Source organism: Lynx rufus, unplaced genomic scaffold (genome assembly GCF_022079265.1).
Source record: "Lynx rufus isolate CCGP_SWC_20201006 ecotype Redwood Valley unplaced genomic scaffold, mLynRuf1.p SCAF_2, whole genome shotgun sequence".
Taxonomy (NCBI): domain Eukaryota; kingdom Metazoa; phylum Chordata; class Mammalia; order Carnivora; family Felidae; genus Lynx; species Lynx rufus.
This window is the reverse complement of record NW_025814834.1, coordinates 217566014-217583544: the sequence shown is the minus strand read 5'-3', so window position 1 is coordinate 217583544 and position 17531 is coordinate 217566014. Positions and strand designations below refer to the sequence as shown.

Here is a 17531-nt window from a genome sequence, read left to right as displayed (position 1 = left end):
CGACCACTTAGCGTTGATGAAGCTGCAAACAAGAGTCAAACAGATGTTGCGGCTGCATTTTTCCTTATCAAAACCAACAGCTTTTTGCATTTTTAACCACTTCTTGCGCTGCTGTCCTGCTTACTCCACAGAAGGGGGTGCTGGCTCCGGGCCTCCCCCTTCCCATGGAGGTGGAGGAGCCCGGGCGGGAGCTGGGGGGGGGCGTGCCTCCTGGCACCCGACAGTGGATAGAGTCCAGCGGTGGCCGAGAGGAGGACAGGAGACGCCCCTGGGGCTCTGGCTCTGGGCAGCGTGGGGCCCCGAGGTGGGCCTCTGGCGGAAAGCTCATCGCTGCCCCTTCAGCCCACTCCAGGGCCTGTCATACAAACGGGGGGCTCCGTGTGCAGCAGAGGCAGCCCGGCTTCCCCCTGCAGACGGGACCCCACCTCCATCCTGAGCCCGGAGCAGATTACCGAACCCCCTCACCACCCGCCCCCTTCAAATCGGCCATGTCGGTGTCCTTGCATGTGAACACTGGCTGTGGGTCAGGCCCATCCTGAGCTCCTTAGGGCCTCACCTCTCTTGACCAACAAGGTCAAGTCCGGTCACACTCCTCCCCCATCCTAAAGGGGAGACACAGAGGCTGAGCCAGGTCAAGTGCTGGCCCATGCTGGACACCCATCCCTGTACCCTACCTTGTACCTCTCAGAAGCCAGAAGCCACGCAGCCGTGGTGGGTGTGGGAGCTCTCTGAGGACTGGGAGAAAGTTTGGCACCCCGCCCCAGTCGCTGCACCACCCACCCACCCGTGGCTGCCACCAGCTTGGGCCTCCCACGTGTCTGCTGTGCCTCCTGGTCTGTTTTTCTCTTTCCCTCTTCCTCCCCTCCTCTGCCTCTCCCTCCTGCCTCCAGCCCTGGCCTGAGGTCCAGTCCTCCACGGCGGGGAAGTCGGCTTCTCCCTGGCAGAGTCTCCACTAGGGAAGCCTGTGGGTGTCATCAATGCGGCATGGCCCACCTCCACCTGCTCGCCCCGGGGAATGAGGGTCCAGAAAGCTGTAGTTGCCGCAGGGGCTGCTGCAGATTAATCTGGGTCACAAGGGTCACTGCTGGCACCCTGCTGAATAGCGGCCACCCGCACAGGGGGAGCGGGGACGCTTTCTTGTCCAAAGCGGTCTCCCTCTCTCAAATCCCATCACCAGGCATTAAGGAGATTAAACGGGCGGTCATGCTTTCTCCCCACTGCCCGTCCAGCATCTCCCCCGCCTGCCTCTCCCCCCAGGACGCCAGTGGCCCAGTGACCCAGGTCAGGAGGGATCGAGCCCACGTTTGAAGGGGACACACAATCTCCCACCCTGGCCCCCCTTCTGCCCCAGTCTTTCCAAAAGGAGGCCCCACCCCGGGTTGAGAGAAGAACTTTGGCCATGGTGACTGGGCGTGGGGAGAGCCACACACACAGGGTGCCAAATCGGGGCAGGGATTCGTCAGTAACTCGGTGGTCAGGTGAAAGCAGTTCAAATACCAGATGGGCCTAGGGCCAGGCCAGGGATGGCACCCAGGGGGAAGGGGGCAGTTCTTGGCCATCTGAAGCCCCAGTGCCCCGGAGACTCAAGCAACTGGGGGCTGGGGGACTGTCTTCAGTAGCTGCTGACAGTCATTTCCTCTGGGTTTGAACTCTATCAGTGGCTCCCCAGCTGCGTTCCTGAGAGCACTAGGATCCCGAGAGGGGCCCAGGCCGATGCTCAAATGAGCTTGGAAAGCCTGTTTACTGCAACACCTATGAGGCTCTTCTACTCAGGGTGCCGTAAAGACTCTGACAAGTCCTGCAGTAAAGAAACCTGTGTGACTTTGGCAAAGCTTTCCCTTTCCAGAACACGTTCAGATAAAAACAGGAGTGGCACTGGGTCCAGAGGCCAAGGGCTCCTGGGCCCCCTCAGGTGCTGCCATCCCACTTCCAAGAGGGCGGACTCCTCCTCCTCCTCATCCCCAAACTCCTCCTCCTCCTCCTCCTCCCCCTCCTCCCCCTCCATCTGTGTGTCCCTCAGGAAGGCACGCATGGGGGTCTCCTGGGTAGGTCCCAAATGCTGAGTCACCAAGGAAGAGACAGCTGCCCTCTGAGCCCCGGGGGCAGTTCAGCTGCCCCGCACCCTCCGCACACGGCAGGTAGTGCCAGAGCACCTGCTGATTGCCAGCCCCACTCCGGGCTCGTTCATGCCAGCCACGAACGAGGGAGCCCGGCCAGCAGAGCTCACCCATCAGGCCAAGCCATCGTTGCTCAGAGATGAGACATGGGGGTGGGCACTGAGCAAGAAGTGGAAGTGGTGAGGCGTGCCGAGACAGTGGGGGTGGGGCACTCGTTTGATGGGGTCGCAGAGTAAGGTGTCCGCGAGGAGGTGGCGTTGAGACTTCCAGGACGTGAGGCACGGACCGGAGGGAGAAGAGCTGGGGCGAGAACAGGCCATCTGGGGAGTGTGCGGCCGGGACTCATGCTGTAACCATGTCAGGGACATGGGCTTCCTTCACTGGGCCAGGGAGCTGCCTGGATTACAGGAGCACGGCCGCTGGCGTCAGAGAGCGGGTGGGGAGGGAGGCCAGAGGGGGAGTGAGGAGGCCTGGGAGGGCCCACGTGGCCGGGGGAGCAGGGTGGGTGGGAGAAGTGACAGAGCTCACTGACCCGCCAGCTGTGGAGGGGGGAGGAGGTAAGGAGAAAGAATGATCCCCCGGGGTTTCCACCTGCACCACTGCGGGAGGGCAGGGCCCGAGTGGGCCAGGTGTGGTCGGTGGACGTGGGGCTCTGCCACGTGAGCCGGGGGTGTTTTGGAAGCCCCGACAGGGCAGTCGGACAGGTGGGCCCGGAACCAAGCAGAGAGGCGGGGCTGGGGAGAGAAATCCAGAATCCTCGCAATACGACGCTTGTGGGGCCGTGAAGCAGGAAGAGGTCACTAAGAAGGGAGGGGACAAGGCCCGTGGAGGAGGGGGAGTCCCCAGGCACCAAGAGGAAAATGAGGACAGAGGGGGCTGCCACAGAGGAGACGTGCGTTTTAAGTGGACAGATGCCTGCAGCGGCACTCTGGTCAACTCTGCCGGGAGATGTCACAGTTTGGTTCGGTGCGGGGTCTGCTCCGGCGGCCCTTGGTAGCTAGCAGGGCAGGACTTCCGTCCGTCCAAATGGGACTTCAAACCTCTCCGAGGCCCCTGTGGGGGCAGGGCAGGGGCACTGTTTCCACGTGCAGGTGAGGAGCTCGAGGCATCCCCAGGAAGGGATGGGCTCACCTAGCCCACTGCGCTTTCCGAAAGCTTCTGGAACTTCTCTGAGACTCTTATCCTCAGCTTTCCCCTCCACAGCCACAGACCACACCCATAGGGCTGCCTTCCCCAGGCCTCTGACATTTGGGAAGGGAAGTCATCTTCAGGGTCATGCTCTCTCTGGGGGGGACCGGCCTCAAGCACCCTCATGGGAGTTCTGTAGCCCAGGGAGGAGCCTCTGGACAGGACCCCCGACCCACACGACCTGACCTGGGTGGTAAACCCCAAGGAAACATGCATGCAGCCCAGTAAGACGAAGGAAGGCTGGCTCCACGTCGGTCCAGAACCCAGAGTCCTGCGGGGAGGGGGGGGGGTCCCAGAGCCAGGGTGTGTCCTCGGTGGGCCCCCCACCCCGAGCCGGGCATGGCCGAGCGCTTCTCCAGCCTACCCTGCGTGGCCAGCGAGCCGCTCTCGGCCAGGATGTGACACTGTTATGAGCACTCCATGAAGCTGATGCATTGGGACTCTATGGCTAATATATTTTTCTGCCAAAACCGCCCAATAAAATGTACAACTAATGAATAAAATCGCAATGTTGCCAAGAAGCGATGTGTGCCCCAAATTTCCAAAAATACTTCAATCACTCTCTGTCTTAAAACCAGCCCACGCCAGGAAGTCGTCACTTAGAATTCAGGGCAGCAGATTCAGCAGCAGGAACCCCAGGCCCTAGGATAGAATCTGTGCTGAAGACACAGACGGTAATGCTGCCTGCTTCCCGTCCCCTACTCCCAAACCCAGACGCCTTGAACCTTCAGGGGCTGGTACTTTCTCCCCAGCTGTATCAGGGCCACTGAGAAGCACAGGCCCAGAGCAAAGGCTCCCAGGAAGGGGACCTACACATTGGGCATATTCCTTGGTCCAACGGGAGCCATGGTGGATCTAGAATCCCTAAGCCGGTAGTTACAGATGTGGGGTGCAAGGACCACTGGATCTGCGAACCCCTGAGATGCAGGGCTGATGTGCCTTGGGCAGTGTCTGAAGCTGGAAGTGGAATGTCCACAGCCTTCATCAAATTCTCAAAGAGGTCGGGGCGCCTGGGGGCTCAGTCGGCCGAGAGTCCGACTTCGGCTCAGGTCATGATCTCACGGTTCATGGGTTTGAGCCGCGCGTCGGGCTCTGTGCTGACAGCTCGGAGTCTGAAGCCCGCTTCATATTCTGTATCTCCTTCTCTCCCTGCCCCTCCCCTGCCAGCGCTCTGCCTCTCTCTCTCTCTCAAAAATAAACTTTGGGGAAAACAATTTTTCTTTTTTGTAATTCTCAAAGAGGCCTCAGACCCAGGAACAGGGAAGGACCAGTCTTGCCTCTTAGCCTCCTCGGAATGCATTTTGGGAAAGACTTCTCTGCCCTTTGTAGACCCAGAAAACTGGAGCCAGATGTCGATGGGACACAAGTCTGGGAAGACTGTCCCAAGACAGCCTGATTCAATTCTACAAATGATAAATGAACACCAGTCATTGCCGGATATTATCTGTGCGGTTGGGGAGATGAAGGAGGGGGCAGGGGCACACAGACCATGAAGGCACAAACCTCTATCTGTAGAGGTACAGAGGGCAAGGTATCAGGGGGTGCTTCCTGGAGGAGGAGGTGATCCTCGTGCCTGTCCTCAGAGAACAGATGGAAGCTGGTTTTGCAGAAAGGCAGCTGGGGCCTGAAGAAGAGACAGAGATTCCTGAAAGTGGAGAGTCCCAGGCAGTCTAGCACCCAAGCTGGGGCTTTGGATGCAGGGAGAGAGCCGCCCTTTGTTCCCCAAGCCCCTGCCTGCCTGCCCTCCCGCCGCCTTGCCCCCGCCACAGCCTCCCCCAGGCACCCGGGCCGAGCTCGGCGGGGCTGTGGGGCGGGAAGCCGCGGCCCTTTCATCTCGCAGGTGGCTGACATCCTGGCTCCCTCCCGCGGGGACCAGCTCCTGTTCCAGGGCTGGGATCAGAGGAGGCCCCGGGTGGCCCGCCGACCCCTGCAGACTTTTGATCCTTCCCCTTTTGCTCAGTGGCGGGAGCTGCCACCTGGCCAGGCACAGGCTCAGGCAGCAGCCCCTCGTCCAGACACGACCGTGGGGAGCCAGTGTGTCGATAGGAAGAACACAGGGCAGGGACTTGAGTGTATCACCCCATTTCTCCTTGGCTACCCCATTCCGGTGATAAGCATAACACATCTACCCAACCCACCCACCTCGTGGGCGTATGGCAAGCAGAAAGTGAAATATGAAATGGGAAAGCACTTAGCCCAGGCAAAAAAGAGGCCACCAGATGTCTCGGCAGGACCTGATTTTGGAGTCAGAGCCCTGGCTTCCAGCCCGGGCTCTGTCCCTCGCCAAGCACAGGGCTTTGGGCAAGTCACAACTTTGCTCCAGTCTGCTCATTGTAGACGGAGGGCGCCCTGCCCAGCCTTGCCCAGCCCAGCCCGGCGGGCCAGCCTCCCCGGCTAGCACGGGCACCAAATGAGATAATGGCTGGAAAGTGCTCTGAAAAGAATAAAGTGCCGTGCCGATGTCAGGGATTATCATTATTATTAAGGAGCATGATGACCGCAATCCAGAAAAGCTGCCATTAACGAGAAGGCTCCTGTTCGTGTTGATTTAATTTCCTGGTTAACTGAGCGTTGGCAAGAAAAAAACTCTATGTTTCAACCCTTATTGAAAATCTTTTTAAATTATGCCAGTCTATTCTGTTGCCCTGGTCATGGTGCAGTCTTGGGTCTTTATTTATGAATGCATTGATTGAGTCACACATTTATTACTCTCTCTGACCATATCCAAAAAGGCAGCCACAGACCCAGCCTCCTCCGTGCCTGGGGTCCCAGGACTTGTGGTCGGGTGTCCCTCGGAAAAGAGCAGAGGAGACAGGTCTGGGGAAAAGCATGGGATGGAACCTTCCACGTGGCTTTTTCCCTGGTTCCCTGGGGCATCTTAATATATTGTCATAGATTTCCTTACAGTTTAAGCGATACTTTCTGATTGGGGTAGAAGGAGTTTCTGGATTTATCCAGATGCATTACCAAGTGATATGATTGGGTTGTTCTTTTCTTTTCTTCTCTTTTCTTTTCTTTTCTTTCTTTTCTTTTCTTTTCGCTTCTTTTCAACAAACCTGTCAGGCCTGATGTGCCCAAATAAATGGCCTTGCCTTCTGGAAGGCCACAGAAAGCCATGGAAGGCACATGCTCTTTGCAGAGAAGTTGCTGTCCCCACCAAGTCTCCTCAGTGTGTCACTATCAGAGCCGGTGGTGGGCAGAAAGGGACCGAGGGCGTTTTGAATAGACTCTCATGGGAAGAGGCTGACCCATTTCCATAGAACCATCTGGGGACGAAGTGAGCCCTTCACACGCAGAGTTCTTTCTGTTCTTAAGGCTTCGCAGGAGGAGTTTCCAGAGGCTCTCCTGGTGCCCAGAAGTAATGTGCTGAGGGGGCTTCTCGTCCAGGGAGAAGCCCACAGGCTGAAGGGCACAGGGGCGTCTGGGAGCTCTGTTTCCCCCGGGGAGGAAGGGGGTAATGATGCCTGCTGGGGTGGACGTCCAGCACACTGTGATGAGGAGATGCGTGTAAAGCACAGAACAGGGGTCAGTGCTCCTGGGCAGCTGTTGGCATAAAGTCCCAGATGTCAGACGAGAGATATGTGTGGCCTTGTGTGTGGTCCTTGGTTACACACAAATCAGCCCATGTGGTTCTCGGTTGGGGGTGATTTTGTCCCTCAGGGGGCAATGGGTCATGTCTGGAGGCACTTGTAGTTGTCACAACTGGAGAGGGGGCAGGGTTTAAAAGCATCCAGTGGGTGGAAGCCAGTGCATAGGACAGCCCCACCCCAGAGAATGATCCGGTTCCAAATGTCAGCAGTGCCCAGGTTGAGAAAGCCTGGTGTCGGGACGCTCAGCCTGTCTGCACCTGCTGGGGGGCACCCTTGGATGGGCTCCATGCCTCCTTCATGCTGCCAGTCTCTGTGCTCTCCCCGCAGAACCCCGACATCGTCCTGGTGCACTATCTGAACGTCCCAGCCATCGAGGACTGCGGGAAGCCGTGTGGCCCCATCCTCTGCTCCATCAACACCGACAAGAAGGAGTGGGCGAAATGGACGAAAGAGGAGCTCATTGGGCAGCTGAAACCCATGTGTGAGTAGCTGTGGCCCATCTGGCCCAGGGCCCTGCGCTGGAGGCCAGGCCAGCACCCAGCAGGTGGGGCAGAGGTCCCCGGGGGCCGTCCTGCTCGGGCGACAGCGAATGTAGCTTTTCATAAGCGTCACCCCCACCCTACTCTCCCTTGATCCTCTAAGCCCCCTACACGGTGGCCAGGGCACAGAAGGTCAGCCCCACGTTGCAGATGACAAAAGCGAGGTTCAGAGGCACAAGGCCCCGTAAGCAAGGAACAGGGCCACGAGAGCCCTGCACTGCGGCCTCCTGGGCCACAGACGGGGGAGCAGTGGCTGTCCGGGGACAGACAGAGGAGGGGCTGGCCAGAGCTGGCCTGCCTCCAGCCCCCAGCGCATCTGCTCCTGGACACGGCGAGGCTCCGGCCCCAGCTCCCAGACTCGATGGCATGCAGATGACCGGAATTAGCTGGGTTTCATTTTGTCAGCAAAGTGATGTTCTCTGAAGCATCTGTCAGGTGCAGATCACTGAATGCGGAACACCAAGTGAGTCTGGAGAGCTGGGCAGTGGCTGCTGTCTCGTTTCCATGGGCAGCCGCTGGGGGCTCTCGCTGGCCTCTCCTGCCGCCTGGACTCAGGAAGCACAGACACAGGTCTGCCAGACCCGTGAAGGCCCGTCCAGAGCACAGGGCCCAGGGCTCTGGGACACCAACCTCTGAGGCTCAACGCAAAGATGTGTCATCATATGGGACCTCAGAGAAGGGGTCACCGGGTCCCTCAGAAACTGTGCTACCCTTGGAAGGGGGGCTGCAGGGAAGAAGCTGATGGACAGAGAGCAACTGAGGTGTCCTTTGCTGGGGGGCCGTGAGTGTCCCATCACTAGGAGTATCCGAGCCGAGGCACGATAGCGTCCGCAGTGACCAGCTAACCCTGAGAGTCCCTCAGCGCTCAGATTGGAGGGTCACCCCCCATTCTCAAAGTGGGCCGGAGACAGGAGGTAAAGGGAAGGGAGACCCCCAACAAGCCGACGGCCCAGCCGCCCAGGCCCTGCTCCCTGCTGCCAGGAATCTAGAACTAGGAGGCCCAGGGGCTTCCAGGGCTCAGGCTGCATCCCATGGAACCCTCCGGAACCGCAGGTGTAACACACCCGTCTTGTTTAAACCTCCCGGTGTCCCCAGGGTGGGGGGCTCTCCCCACCTTCCTCTGCTCACCCCACCTTATCCACATGCAGTCAGCATACACGTCGCCTCTTCCGCAGGCCCTGCCCCCCACTACTGGCCCGGCCTCACTCCCCACCCCCACCACCCAGCTTCCTCGGGACCTCCCAGAAGACATCAGACTGAAGTCAGCCTCCCACGCTTAACCAGAAGGGGCCGCTCTAGCCCCTTCAGTATTCTGCACAACACCCAGAAACTTGAAGGACGCAGCAGCTAATCCCCAGGAATCGTTCCTGTTCTCACCATCCCTCGGGGCCCTGCACAGCACCGGGCACGTGAAAGGCCCCCTGTAAATATTTGTGGGATGGTAGAGTGGAAAGCGTCTGGGCCCAGCTTTGGGCCACTCCCCACAGGGACCTGAGCAATGGACAGAAGCCCCCCAGTGTCCAGGCCTGGGGAGCCAGAGCTGTTCCCAGATGCCCTCCAAGGCCAGCCTGGGGGTCCGGGGAGTCAGGGTAACGGCACCAGGGGTCCTCGCCTCAGACCGGCCTGTCCACCCCTTCCAATTCAATACTGAGGCGATGTCTACATGTGTTTGTACTTGACATTGGGTTTCCTCTCCCAGGGCCCATTCACGCCTCCTCTTTGACAGAGAATCAGCGGGGCCTGAGCAAAGGCTCCGGTAACAGTGGGCACCAGTGCCACCTGGGCAGGGCAGTGCGGTCCTAGCCGGGGAACCGGGAGGTGGACACGTCCTGGTTCTGTGACGGCTTCACTATGGGACCTCAGGCCCGTCACCCTCCGCACCCCAGTCCCTTCTATAAAGTGGGAGAAAAAATCCAGAGTCTCTGCACCAAGATCCACAGTACCCAGCCCGCTCCGCCGGGCCCAGCTCAGCTCCCGGGCCTCTGCAGGCTGGGGCCACTGTTTCCTACCGGTTCCCGGGAGGTTCCGGAGACCACCTTAGCCAGAGGGCAGCCAAGGGCACATTCCCGGGGAAACAGATGCCATTCAAGGTGGCCAGCACAGTCAGAACCTCTGGCCTGGGTTCTCCCAAATGCCTCTTAGCACACGCAGACGGTCCTTCTCCTGGAAGCCACCCCACTGCCACTGTCCCCCTTCTCCTATTCCATCTGCTCCCTTTTTCTCTCCTCATTGCCTCGACCTGCCCGGCAACACCCCCCATACAGGAGCCTGCCCGTGTCAGACAGGAACACCACGTCCCTAGGGGCAAAGGGATTAAGCTCCATGAACTCCAGGGGGTGCGAAGCAGACCCGAGTCAGCCTCTGATGCTTAACTGGAGGGAACCATGGATGCCTGCTTGGAAGTCTGCAGTGCATCGAGAAAATTATGTACAACTACAACAAACTCCCCATAAATCTAATAACACTTGGCTCGCTGGTGTGTCTGGGGGCGGGGAGCAGAGCCGCGCGCAATTACCAAGCGTGCGTGTGTGTGCGTGGCTGTGGTTACAGATGCACACGGCCTGGAAACACAGCCCTGGAAGTCAGGCTCCAGCCGAAGCCTTGCACGCGATGAGTCTTGGAACACACGTAGGGCACGGCGTTCGGGGGGAGCAGTGGTGCGTGGGGAGCCAAGAAGGCATCAGATTCGGCTCCAAAATCAGGCGTGCCACCCGACGCTGGAGCCAAACACATTAGCTTCATCACATTTTCACATAAATCACATTCCTTCAAAGACTTCACAGTTTGATTTCCTGATGTTTCCAAATTTCTCTGCCCTGCGGCAGAACTGTCAGTGGTTTAATCAAAATGTTGTGCTTCTCGGTGCTGAAGGGAAACTCTGATCCGCAGCCTTCGCCCCACCTGTTGCGAGACGGGGGGCTCATTGTTCCCGGACCCCGGGAACCTCACAAATGCTGGCCTCTAAGCCAGACTGATGCTGGGAACCCTACCTGGATTCTCGCAATTGTGCCGTTTGGTCTCATGGGGGCTTTTCCCATCCATCTGCCAGATGAGGGATGCCTCTTACAGAATTAAAGAAAAAGGAAAAAAAAAGAAGAAGAAGAAGACAGGGGTGGGGGCGAAAATTAAGGTACCCGATAGGAATTCCCAGTATGTTTCCCATCGTTTGCAATCCCTCCTGTGGCAAGTAGAATATGGGTGCCGCCATGACAAAGACCAAAAGAACGGTGGCGTAAACAAAAGAGAAGGCTATTTCACGTGCACATAGCAGTTCAAGGTAGGTATGGCAACGATGCAGCGTTGGGGATCAGCCGCCTGGGCTCCCTATGGCCGGTTGCTCTGCCAACCAGGTGTTGCCCTCTTTTTCATGGTCCAAGATGGCTGCTCCAGCTCCTGCCATTGCAACTGCGTCCCGACCAGTGGGAAGCAGAGAAGACAAAGTCGAGGGCAAGCTTCTTCCTTTCAAGAACAGGGCCCAGAGGTTGCACACAATACTCCCACTCATATGTCATGGGTCAGAATTCGGTCATACGGTTACCCTTGGTTGCAAAGGAGTCTGGGAAGTGTAGTCTCTTGCTAAGCGCTACCATCCCAACATACTTTGGGGAACAGGGTTCTGCGTGTGAGTCATTCGGAGCTGAGTGGAGCTGAGCTCAGCCTGAGGTGTCCCTGCAGGGCCTCAACCGAGAATCGCTCATCTTAGGTCAAGGCCTGGGAGTGATTGCCTCGGGTCCCGTCTGAGGGTTGGCGTTTATAGAAGTCTAGTGAACATGACCTAAAGCCCAGCATGCCTCCTCCTGGAAATTCTGGGGTCTGTTCCAGTGCAGCTGGTCTGAGGGAGCACCAGCTTGGGACCGGCAATCTGCCACAGTGTGAGCAAAGGGCCGGGCAGGTGGAAGTCTGTCCTCCCGGATCAACTTGGAGTGGAGAAGAACGGGCACTCTGTGCCACAGTCCCGCCAACCCAGTGGGGAGCCTGCTCGGTGATCCTTGGCCGCCCAGAACCACAGTGGTTCTGAACCGCTGTGCCCTGGACCTTCCACTCTCGGCTCCACTTGAGCTGCAGGGAGTCAGATGGGGCCCTTGGAGGGATCCTCTCCTCGGAGCATCGGTGGCTCTCTGCCTGGTCCCACTCCTTGGCAGCCTGGGAGGGGACAGGCCCGCCGGCCACTTCCCAGCTAGCAGTAGATGAGGTTATGCCATCCAGAGTGAGGGATGAGGGCATGAGTTTTAAGCCACACTCACAGCCCTACCCTAAGAGGGATCGTGCCCCAGCTGTCCCGTTCAGGCGAGCACCCTGGCCGGCCAGGTGGCCCTGCATCACCAAGCAAGGCTCGGGCCTTCCCGCAGACCTCCATGGCCTCAGGGATCACCAGGCGGCTCCACCAGCCACCTCTGGGTCTGGCTCTACTCGGACTGCCTTCCCAGGGTCCCAAGACCTCTGGGTGGGCAAGAGGAGGGCTAGCTGGGGAGCCTGCATAGCCCCAGGGCCTGCACCCACACGACGTGTGCGGCAAGTCCCCAGGACCCAGCGAAGGCAAGAGTGGCTGGAGACAGGGAACCCCATACCACTGAGGAGTAGCTGATCCGGAAGAGAGGCTGGAGGACAGTGGGCTCATCAGCAGGCACCCACCTCTCCCAGGGACTCCTCACCCCCACCCCCACTTGAAGCCGACAGAACCCTCAATGTCCAGACCCCCCCCCACCACCCCTTTCCCCACCTGTCCGAGTGGCTCTGCTGTTTCAACACCCAAGCCTTGGTTCTAGAATCAGTGCATCTGTTGTTTTCTCATAATTTTCCAGACAAAGACCAAAGATCCAGTAAGAGGGGCGGTGTTTATTTGTTTTGCTTTTTTGCTTAGATTGTAATCCTGGTGATTATAGAATATCAAGAAGTAAAATCAACAAAGGCTTTCCTTTCCTGGCCCTGCACGGATCCCCTTTCCTGGTCGATTAGCGCCACCTGGTGGCCCATGGTAGCAGAGCGGCTCAGAGACGTGAGTCCTCTGCAGTAGCCAGACCCACCCACCCCCCTCCCCTCGCGCAGCAGGTGTCAGGCGCCTGGGGACGTGGGGGCACTGTGCCGCCCTGCCTCTGGACCCCGTGTCTGGGATGTGACGGGAGGCCATCTGGGGCCTGCTCCGGGATCCAGGAGCGCTGGGCTCTGGATGAGGCTGGAGCGAGCAGAAGGGGCCCCAGGGAGAAGCACATCGACTGCCTTTCCTCTCTGACTCAGTCTATCCTGATGAGACATCACCAGCTGGAGCAAGACCAAAGGACTGGAAGCTTCTCCCTGACAAGGGAAGCATCCCCCGAGTCTTGGCCAGAGTCTGTGGGTGTTGAGTCAGTTAGCAAAGTAAGTCACATAGGTGCTGCCCCCAGGTAGCTGCAGGCAGGGGCACCGAGATGGGAGGGGGGCAGGGGAACAGCCAGGGGAAGGGGGGTCTGTTGCAAGAAAGGGTTGGAGGATTTCTTTCTGGTGAGAAATGTTCACTTGGAAGCACTTTTGTCCCTGCTCTAAAGTTACGCTCTCAGGATAGGAGCGAGGGACCAGGAGTCCGGAATGAGCTTGGGCACGGCCAGGCTGACCGCCGCTGGGGCTCAGGGGAGCCAGAGCTCCCTGGCTCCCCACTCTCCCATGGCTCCCCACTCTCCCATGGCTCCCCACACGATGCTCCAAGGCCCGCAAAGCCTGAGCAGAGATGTTGGCTCGGTGCCGGGAGCAGTGGTCAACATCGAGACTACCTGGGCAGATTGATCAAAGGCAGGCTCCTGTCCTACCCCCCACCCCAGCCCCTCGGACTTTCTGACTCCACAGGTCTGGATAAGATTCTCATGCTTTTTGAGAGATCCTAAAGCAGGCTCCAGCGAGAGGCCCACCGAGGATCCTTGTCGTGGAGATCAGGGTCAGACCCTCTTTGAGCATTAGTTGGTTCTCCAGTCCTTGTGGGAGGGAAGCGGGCGCTGGAGACAGTGCCTGTCTTGAACTTGCACAAAGGATTGGGTGTATAAGTAGTCCTGTGGAGTCTTCCCATAGACTCTTGGTTGAGATATGCTACCCTAGAAGTTTCCTTGGGTTGAATTTCATGTTGGAGCCAGGTACATAATGGGGTCTTGCCAGACGTCCGTGGACTTGAACTCATGAGACACGTGGGGATGCCATGAATGGAAGCACATCTGTGTCCCCATGGCAGGCCCAGGGCCTAGGACGGCAGTTCTGTCCCTAAGAGCAGGGACACTCATCGGTGGATGGAACTGTGAGATCTGGAAGGTTCTGCCCTGCTCCCTGCCTGTGTCCACAGGATTTGGAGTCACTGGGGGAGGTGAAGACAGTACAGAAAGGCCTGGAAAAGATTTTCCTGCCCATTTTGCTATCCCTTTGGTTAGCAGCCACTGGCACGGGGAGTGGGCAGAGCGGGTCCCCTTATGTCCCCAGCTCCTGCCAGCGCGCCTTCCTGGCACCTCCCACCCCGAGGCAGAGGAGAGCAGACAGGGGGCATCAAAGGCAAGCGGGTTTGGGTTTGCTTCCCTTCCTTGCTCTGCTCAGAGGATCCGGGCTTGTTTTGCAAATGTGCCTCTCTCCCTCAGGCTAAATTGTGTTTAGCTGATCTGGCCCCCAAGTAGGAAAACTGAAAGAGAAATACTTCTTTTGATTTCCTGTCTCTCCCTGGCTGCTTGGGCGCCTCACACCCCCTGCTGCTGCAGAATCCTGGCTCTGTCCTCACCAGCCCCTAATTCCGTGAGCGCGGATGGAGTGTATCCTGTGCCCGTGTTGAGGACACGGCAGCCCCACCCACATCCCGCGCCTGGCTGCCACCCTGCGCTGACAGAGCCTTGCTCAGGGCCGGGGGCTGGTTTTGTGAAACTTAGAATTCACTGCCAATATTAAAATCTCCAGATTTTCAGCTTCTCTTTGAATCTCGAAGGTTCTGGTCCACCCAGTCAGGAGCCAAGAGGCAGCTACCCTTTTAGCGGCACCTGCCGTCCTGCGAGCAGGTACCACCTCCGGACGTGAGGAGGAGGCATGTGATTCCAGGATTCCTACAAGCCCAGAGTCTCGAAAGCCTCGAGACGGAAGCTGTCTGGAATCCCACGTGGTCCCCGCCCCCGCCGCCAGTGGCCTGGAGGAGGCGCCGCGGGGGCGGTCACTCCTACCATCTCTGCCACTGAGCGGGGCCTTGGGAGATGGTCTGCTGTTACCCCTGAACGGGGGGAGAGAAGGTTCCAGAGCCCACTTGGCTCCCTGGATGTGGGACAACAGTTGGAGCTTCTCTCCTGGCCAGCTGGGCTTCGACATCGCTACACAACCAGGGCAGCGGGCACGTTCACCTCTTAGCGGGGCGCAGACTTCCCTGCCTCGGCAACAATGGCACTTAGCAAATCGGGAGTCTGAGAGCCTCCCGCCAGCTCCTCAATGCCACCTCCTGGACCCGCTTAGCAAGGAAACACTCGGCCCGGGCTGCTTTTTGGGACACGGGGGGACCCCAGGAGATCAGAGGTCACCCGGGAGGCTAAGGGCTCAGGAGCCCGTCCCTATGTGGCCTGGACAGCTCAGACCGGCTCCCGGTCCCTCCCACCCAGAAGAAGCGGTACGTTCTCAGGCCCCCTGCCCTTCTCCACGGCATGTCTACGGTCGGAACAAGGTGCCCCCCGCCATAGAAGATGAAAGGGGAGGGGTCTTGAAGCCCCACGTCCCCAGACTTCCAGAACCAGGAATTACAAGCTCCCTGGGGACTCAGCACTTGCGTCCCTGCGTGTGCACGCCGTCCTGCCCCTGCGCAGCCCCTGCACTCCTCCCAGTGAGATTCTGGAAATGTCCTCAGGCCCAGTAGGAGAAGACAGTTGAGGGTGAAATGGGGCAAGGGAACAGCATGTGTGTGTCTGGACATGAGACGTCAAATCTAATGAAGATTTTATCCAGTTGAACCCGGGAATCAGAAGGAGGGCCTTTATTCCCGTCAATAAGAACACAGTCAAGACGAAACTCTCAGAGCCTGCTAGTTCCCATTGACCTTGTTGCCATGGAAACAGCCTTAGTGTCAACAACTCGCAGGAATCCAAACGGGCTCATTCACGCAAGAGGCACGTGGCCGTGGCCAGCTCCCTCCCGCCCCGGCCTCGATCACGTGGTTCCTAAGTATGGTGACCATACGTCCAGGGTTGCCTGGGAACAGGCCGGTTTATACCATTGTGCAGCCAGATGATCCCAGCACCCCGTCAAGCCTCCAAGGTGACGGGTCTGGACAGCAGGCTAAATGGCCACCCTATTTATGGGTCTTTACTGAGTGTTGAGTACCTGGGCAGGAGTAGGGGATGAGCCCAGGCTGATGGGGAAGGAGGAAGGAACAAGCCCCCCCAACACCACCACCAGGCCTCTGTTTGGTGAGGGGGGGGCAGGTGTGGTTATCTTTGTCACCAACATTCCATTTGTCACCTGTATGCCATACACCAAGAAATCTCCTCCCGTGCAGAGAAGGCCAAATGTTGGCTCCAGCAGGCACTGTCTGTGGAGTTGCTGTAGTGACCCAAGCTCCAGCCAGAGTGCCCTGTCACCCCTGTAGAAGTTTCTGCCCCACAGAGCAAACAGGGACAGGCGGCTAGCTCTCACCAGCTCCCGGAGTCACTATGGGATTAAGGGGGGAAGGGGGGGCGGGGCTTTCCACGTTCTCGTTTCTGACTCTGTCCAGCTCTTCTCCGAAGTGTTCCAGGCTTGATGTTTCAGAGCAGAAAGGAGGTCTCAGAGCCCTCGGCCCTGGCCCGCCTCAGAGCTTCTAATGACACCGTCGAATCAGAATCCTGGGTGTGGGTCTCACATATCTGTCTCTGAAGTCCCTTGGGGACAGCGACGGGCAGTCAGGTAAAGCATACCTCTTACACGTGAGGAAACTGAGGCCATGAGAAATCAAAGATCCTCCCAAGGCCACACGTATGTAAGGAAAGCAGCTGGAGCCCCTGTCCCCAGGCCAGCATGTCCCAGCCTGTCCCCACAGGCTCGTCTTTCTATACAGCTAGCTGGGACATTGAGCTCAGTGGTTCGCTCTGCCCTTCCCGAAGTTTCACGGCTGCTTAGGGTAGCCATGTCAGGAATGGACGTTTGTGGTTTCTGCAGGTACCCCCGGGACCCCCGGTCAGTGAGTCCCCTCCCACCCCACCCCCAGTGACTGGAAATCCAGGTGAGGAACCTCTGTCTCAGACCCAATCACTGTCCTCACAAATACCTCATTCTCCGGGAGGAGTGTTTCTTTGAATTCCTGTCTTTTGTAGAAACGTCCCCTAAGCGCACCCCAGTGTGCCAAGAGAACCCAGGCCAAGCAAGCTTCTGGGGACCCTGGCAGCCCAGGTGTAGATGCAGGGATGGGCTCCTCACACAGGACCCCCTCCCTCTCTTGCTGACATCCATTCCAAGAGCAGGTCCATGGCAAGTCCCACCTCCCACTTCCTGCCCCGGGTTGATGGCCCTGCCCGGGTGCCCACCTGGCCCCCTCCACGGTCAGGGTGGGCAGCGGGCTGGGGGACCACACCTGGCCCAGCCACAGGTCCCAGGGTCTCCTGCATGGTCACCACCTGGGGAATTGGACACCCTGTCCCTCAGAAATGAGTCCAGCTGTGACTGGAAGGGAAGTTCAGTTTCCTAAGGAGTAGCTCTCTCTCCTCCAGCCACTAATTAACCTTCCTGCCGTTCTTTGGTCCCCAGAGGGTTGCGGGCTCGGGAGGCCCTGGGAGGCAGGTGGCTTAATGGGAAGAGCTAGACACTGCAGCCGCTCCCCACCCCCACTTATCTGCTGTGTGACCTTGGACAAGTCATGTGACTTTCCTGTCTTGGTCTTCATGTTAATGAAATGGGACGAGAATTCTGCCTCAAAGGATTGTTGAGGGATTAGAGACATAACCTCTAGACCAGTGGGTCTCAAACTTGAGCCACCGTCGAATCCCTGGGGGGCTCGTTAAGACCCAGACCTAAGTCCCATCAGCAGAATTTCTTATTCGATAGGTCTGGGTAGGGCCTGGGGATGAGCATTTCTAACAGGATCCCAGGTGGTCAGACTGCTTCTGGGACCACAGCCTGAGACCCGCTGCCCAATGCCCTGTCCACATTAA

General features: G+C 58.4%; 1 protein-coding gene across 1 annotated transcript in view; it reads left to right on the top strand.

The window, feature by feature from the left end:
* Positions 1 to 17531, top strand: part of CAMTA1 (calmodulin binding transcription activator 1) — an 852027-nt gene that overhangs the window by 738691 nt on the left and 95805 nt on the right. The window contains exon 7 of the mRNA XM_047083614.1: positions 7223 to 7376. Coding sequence (XP_046939570.1) covers positions 7223 to 7376 — 154 coding nt within the window. The remainder of the gene's footprint in view (positions 1 to 7222; positions 7377 to 17531) is intronic.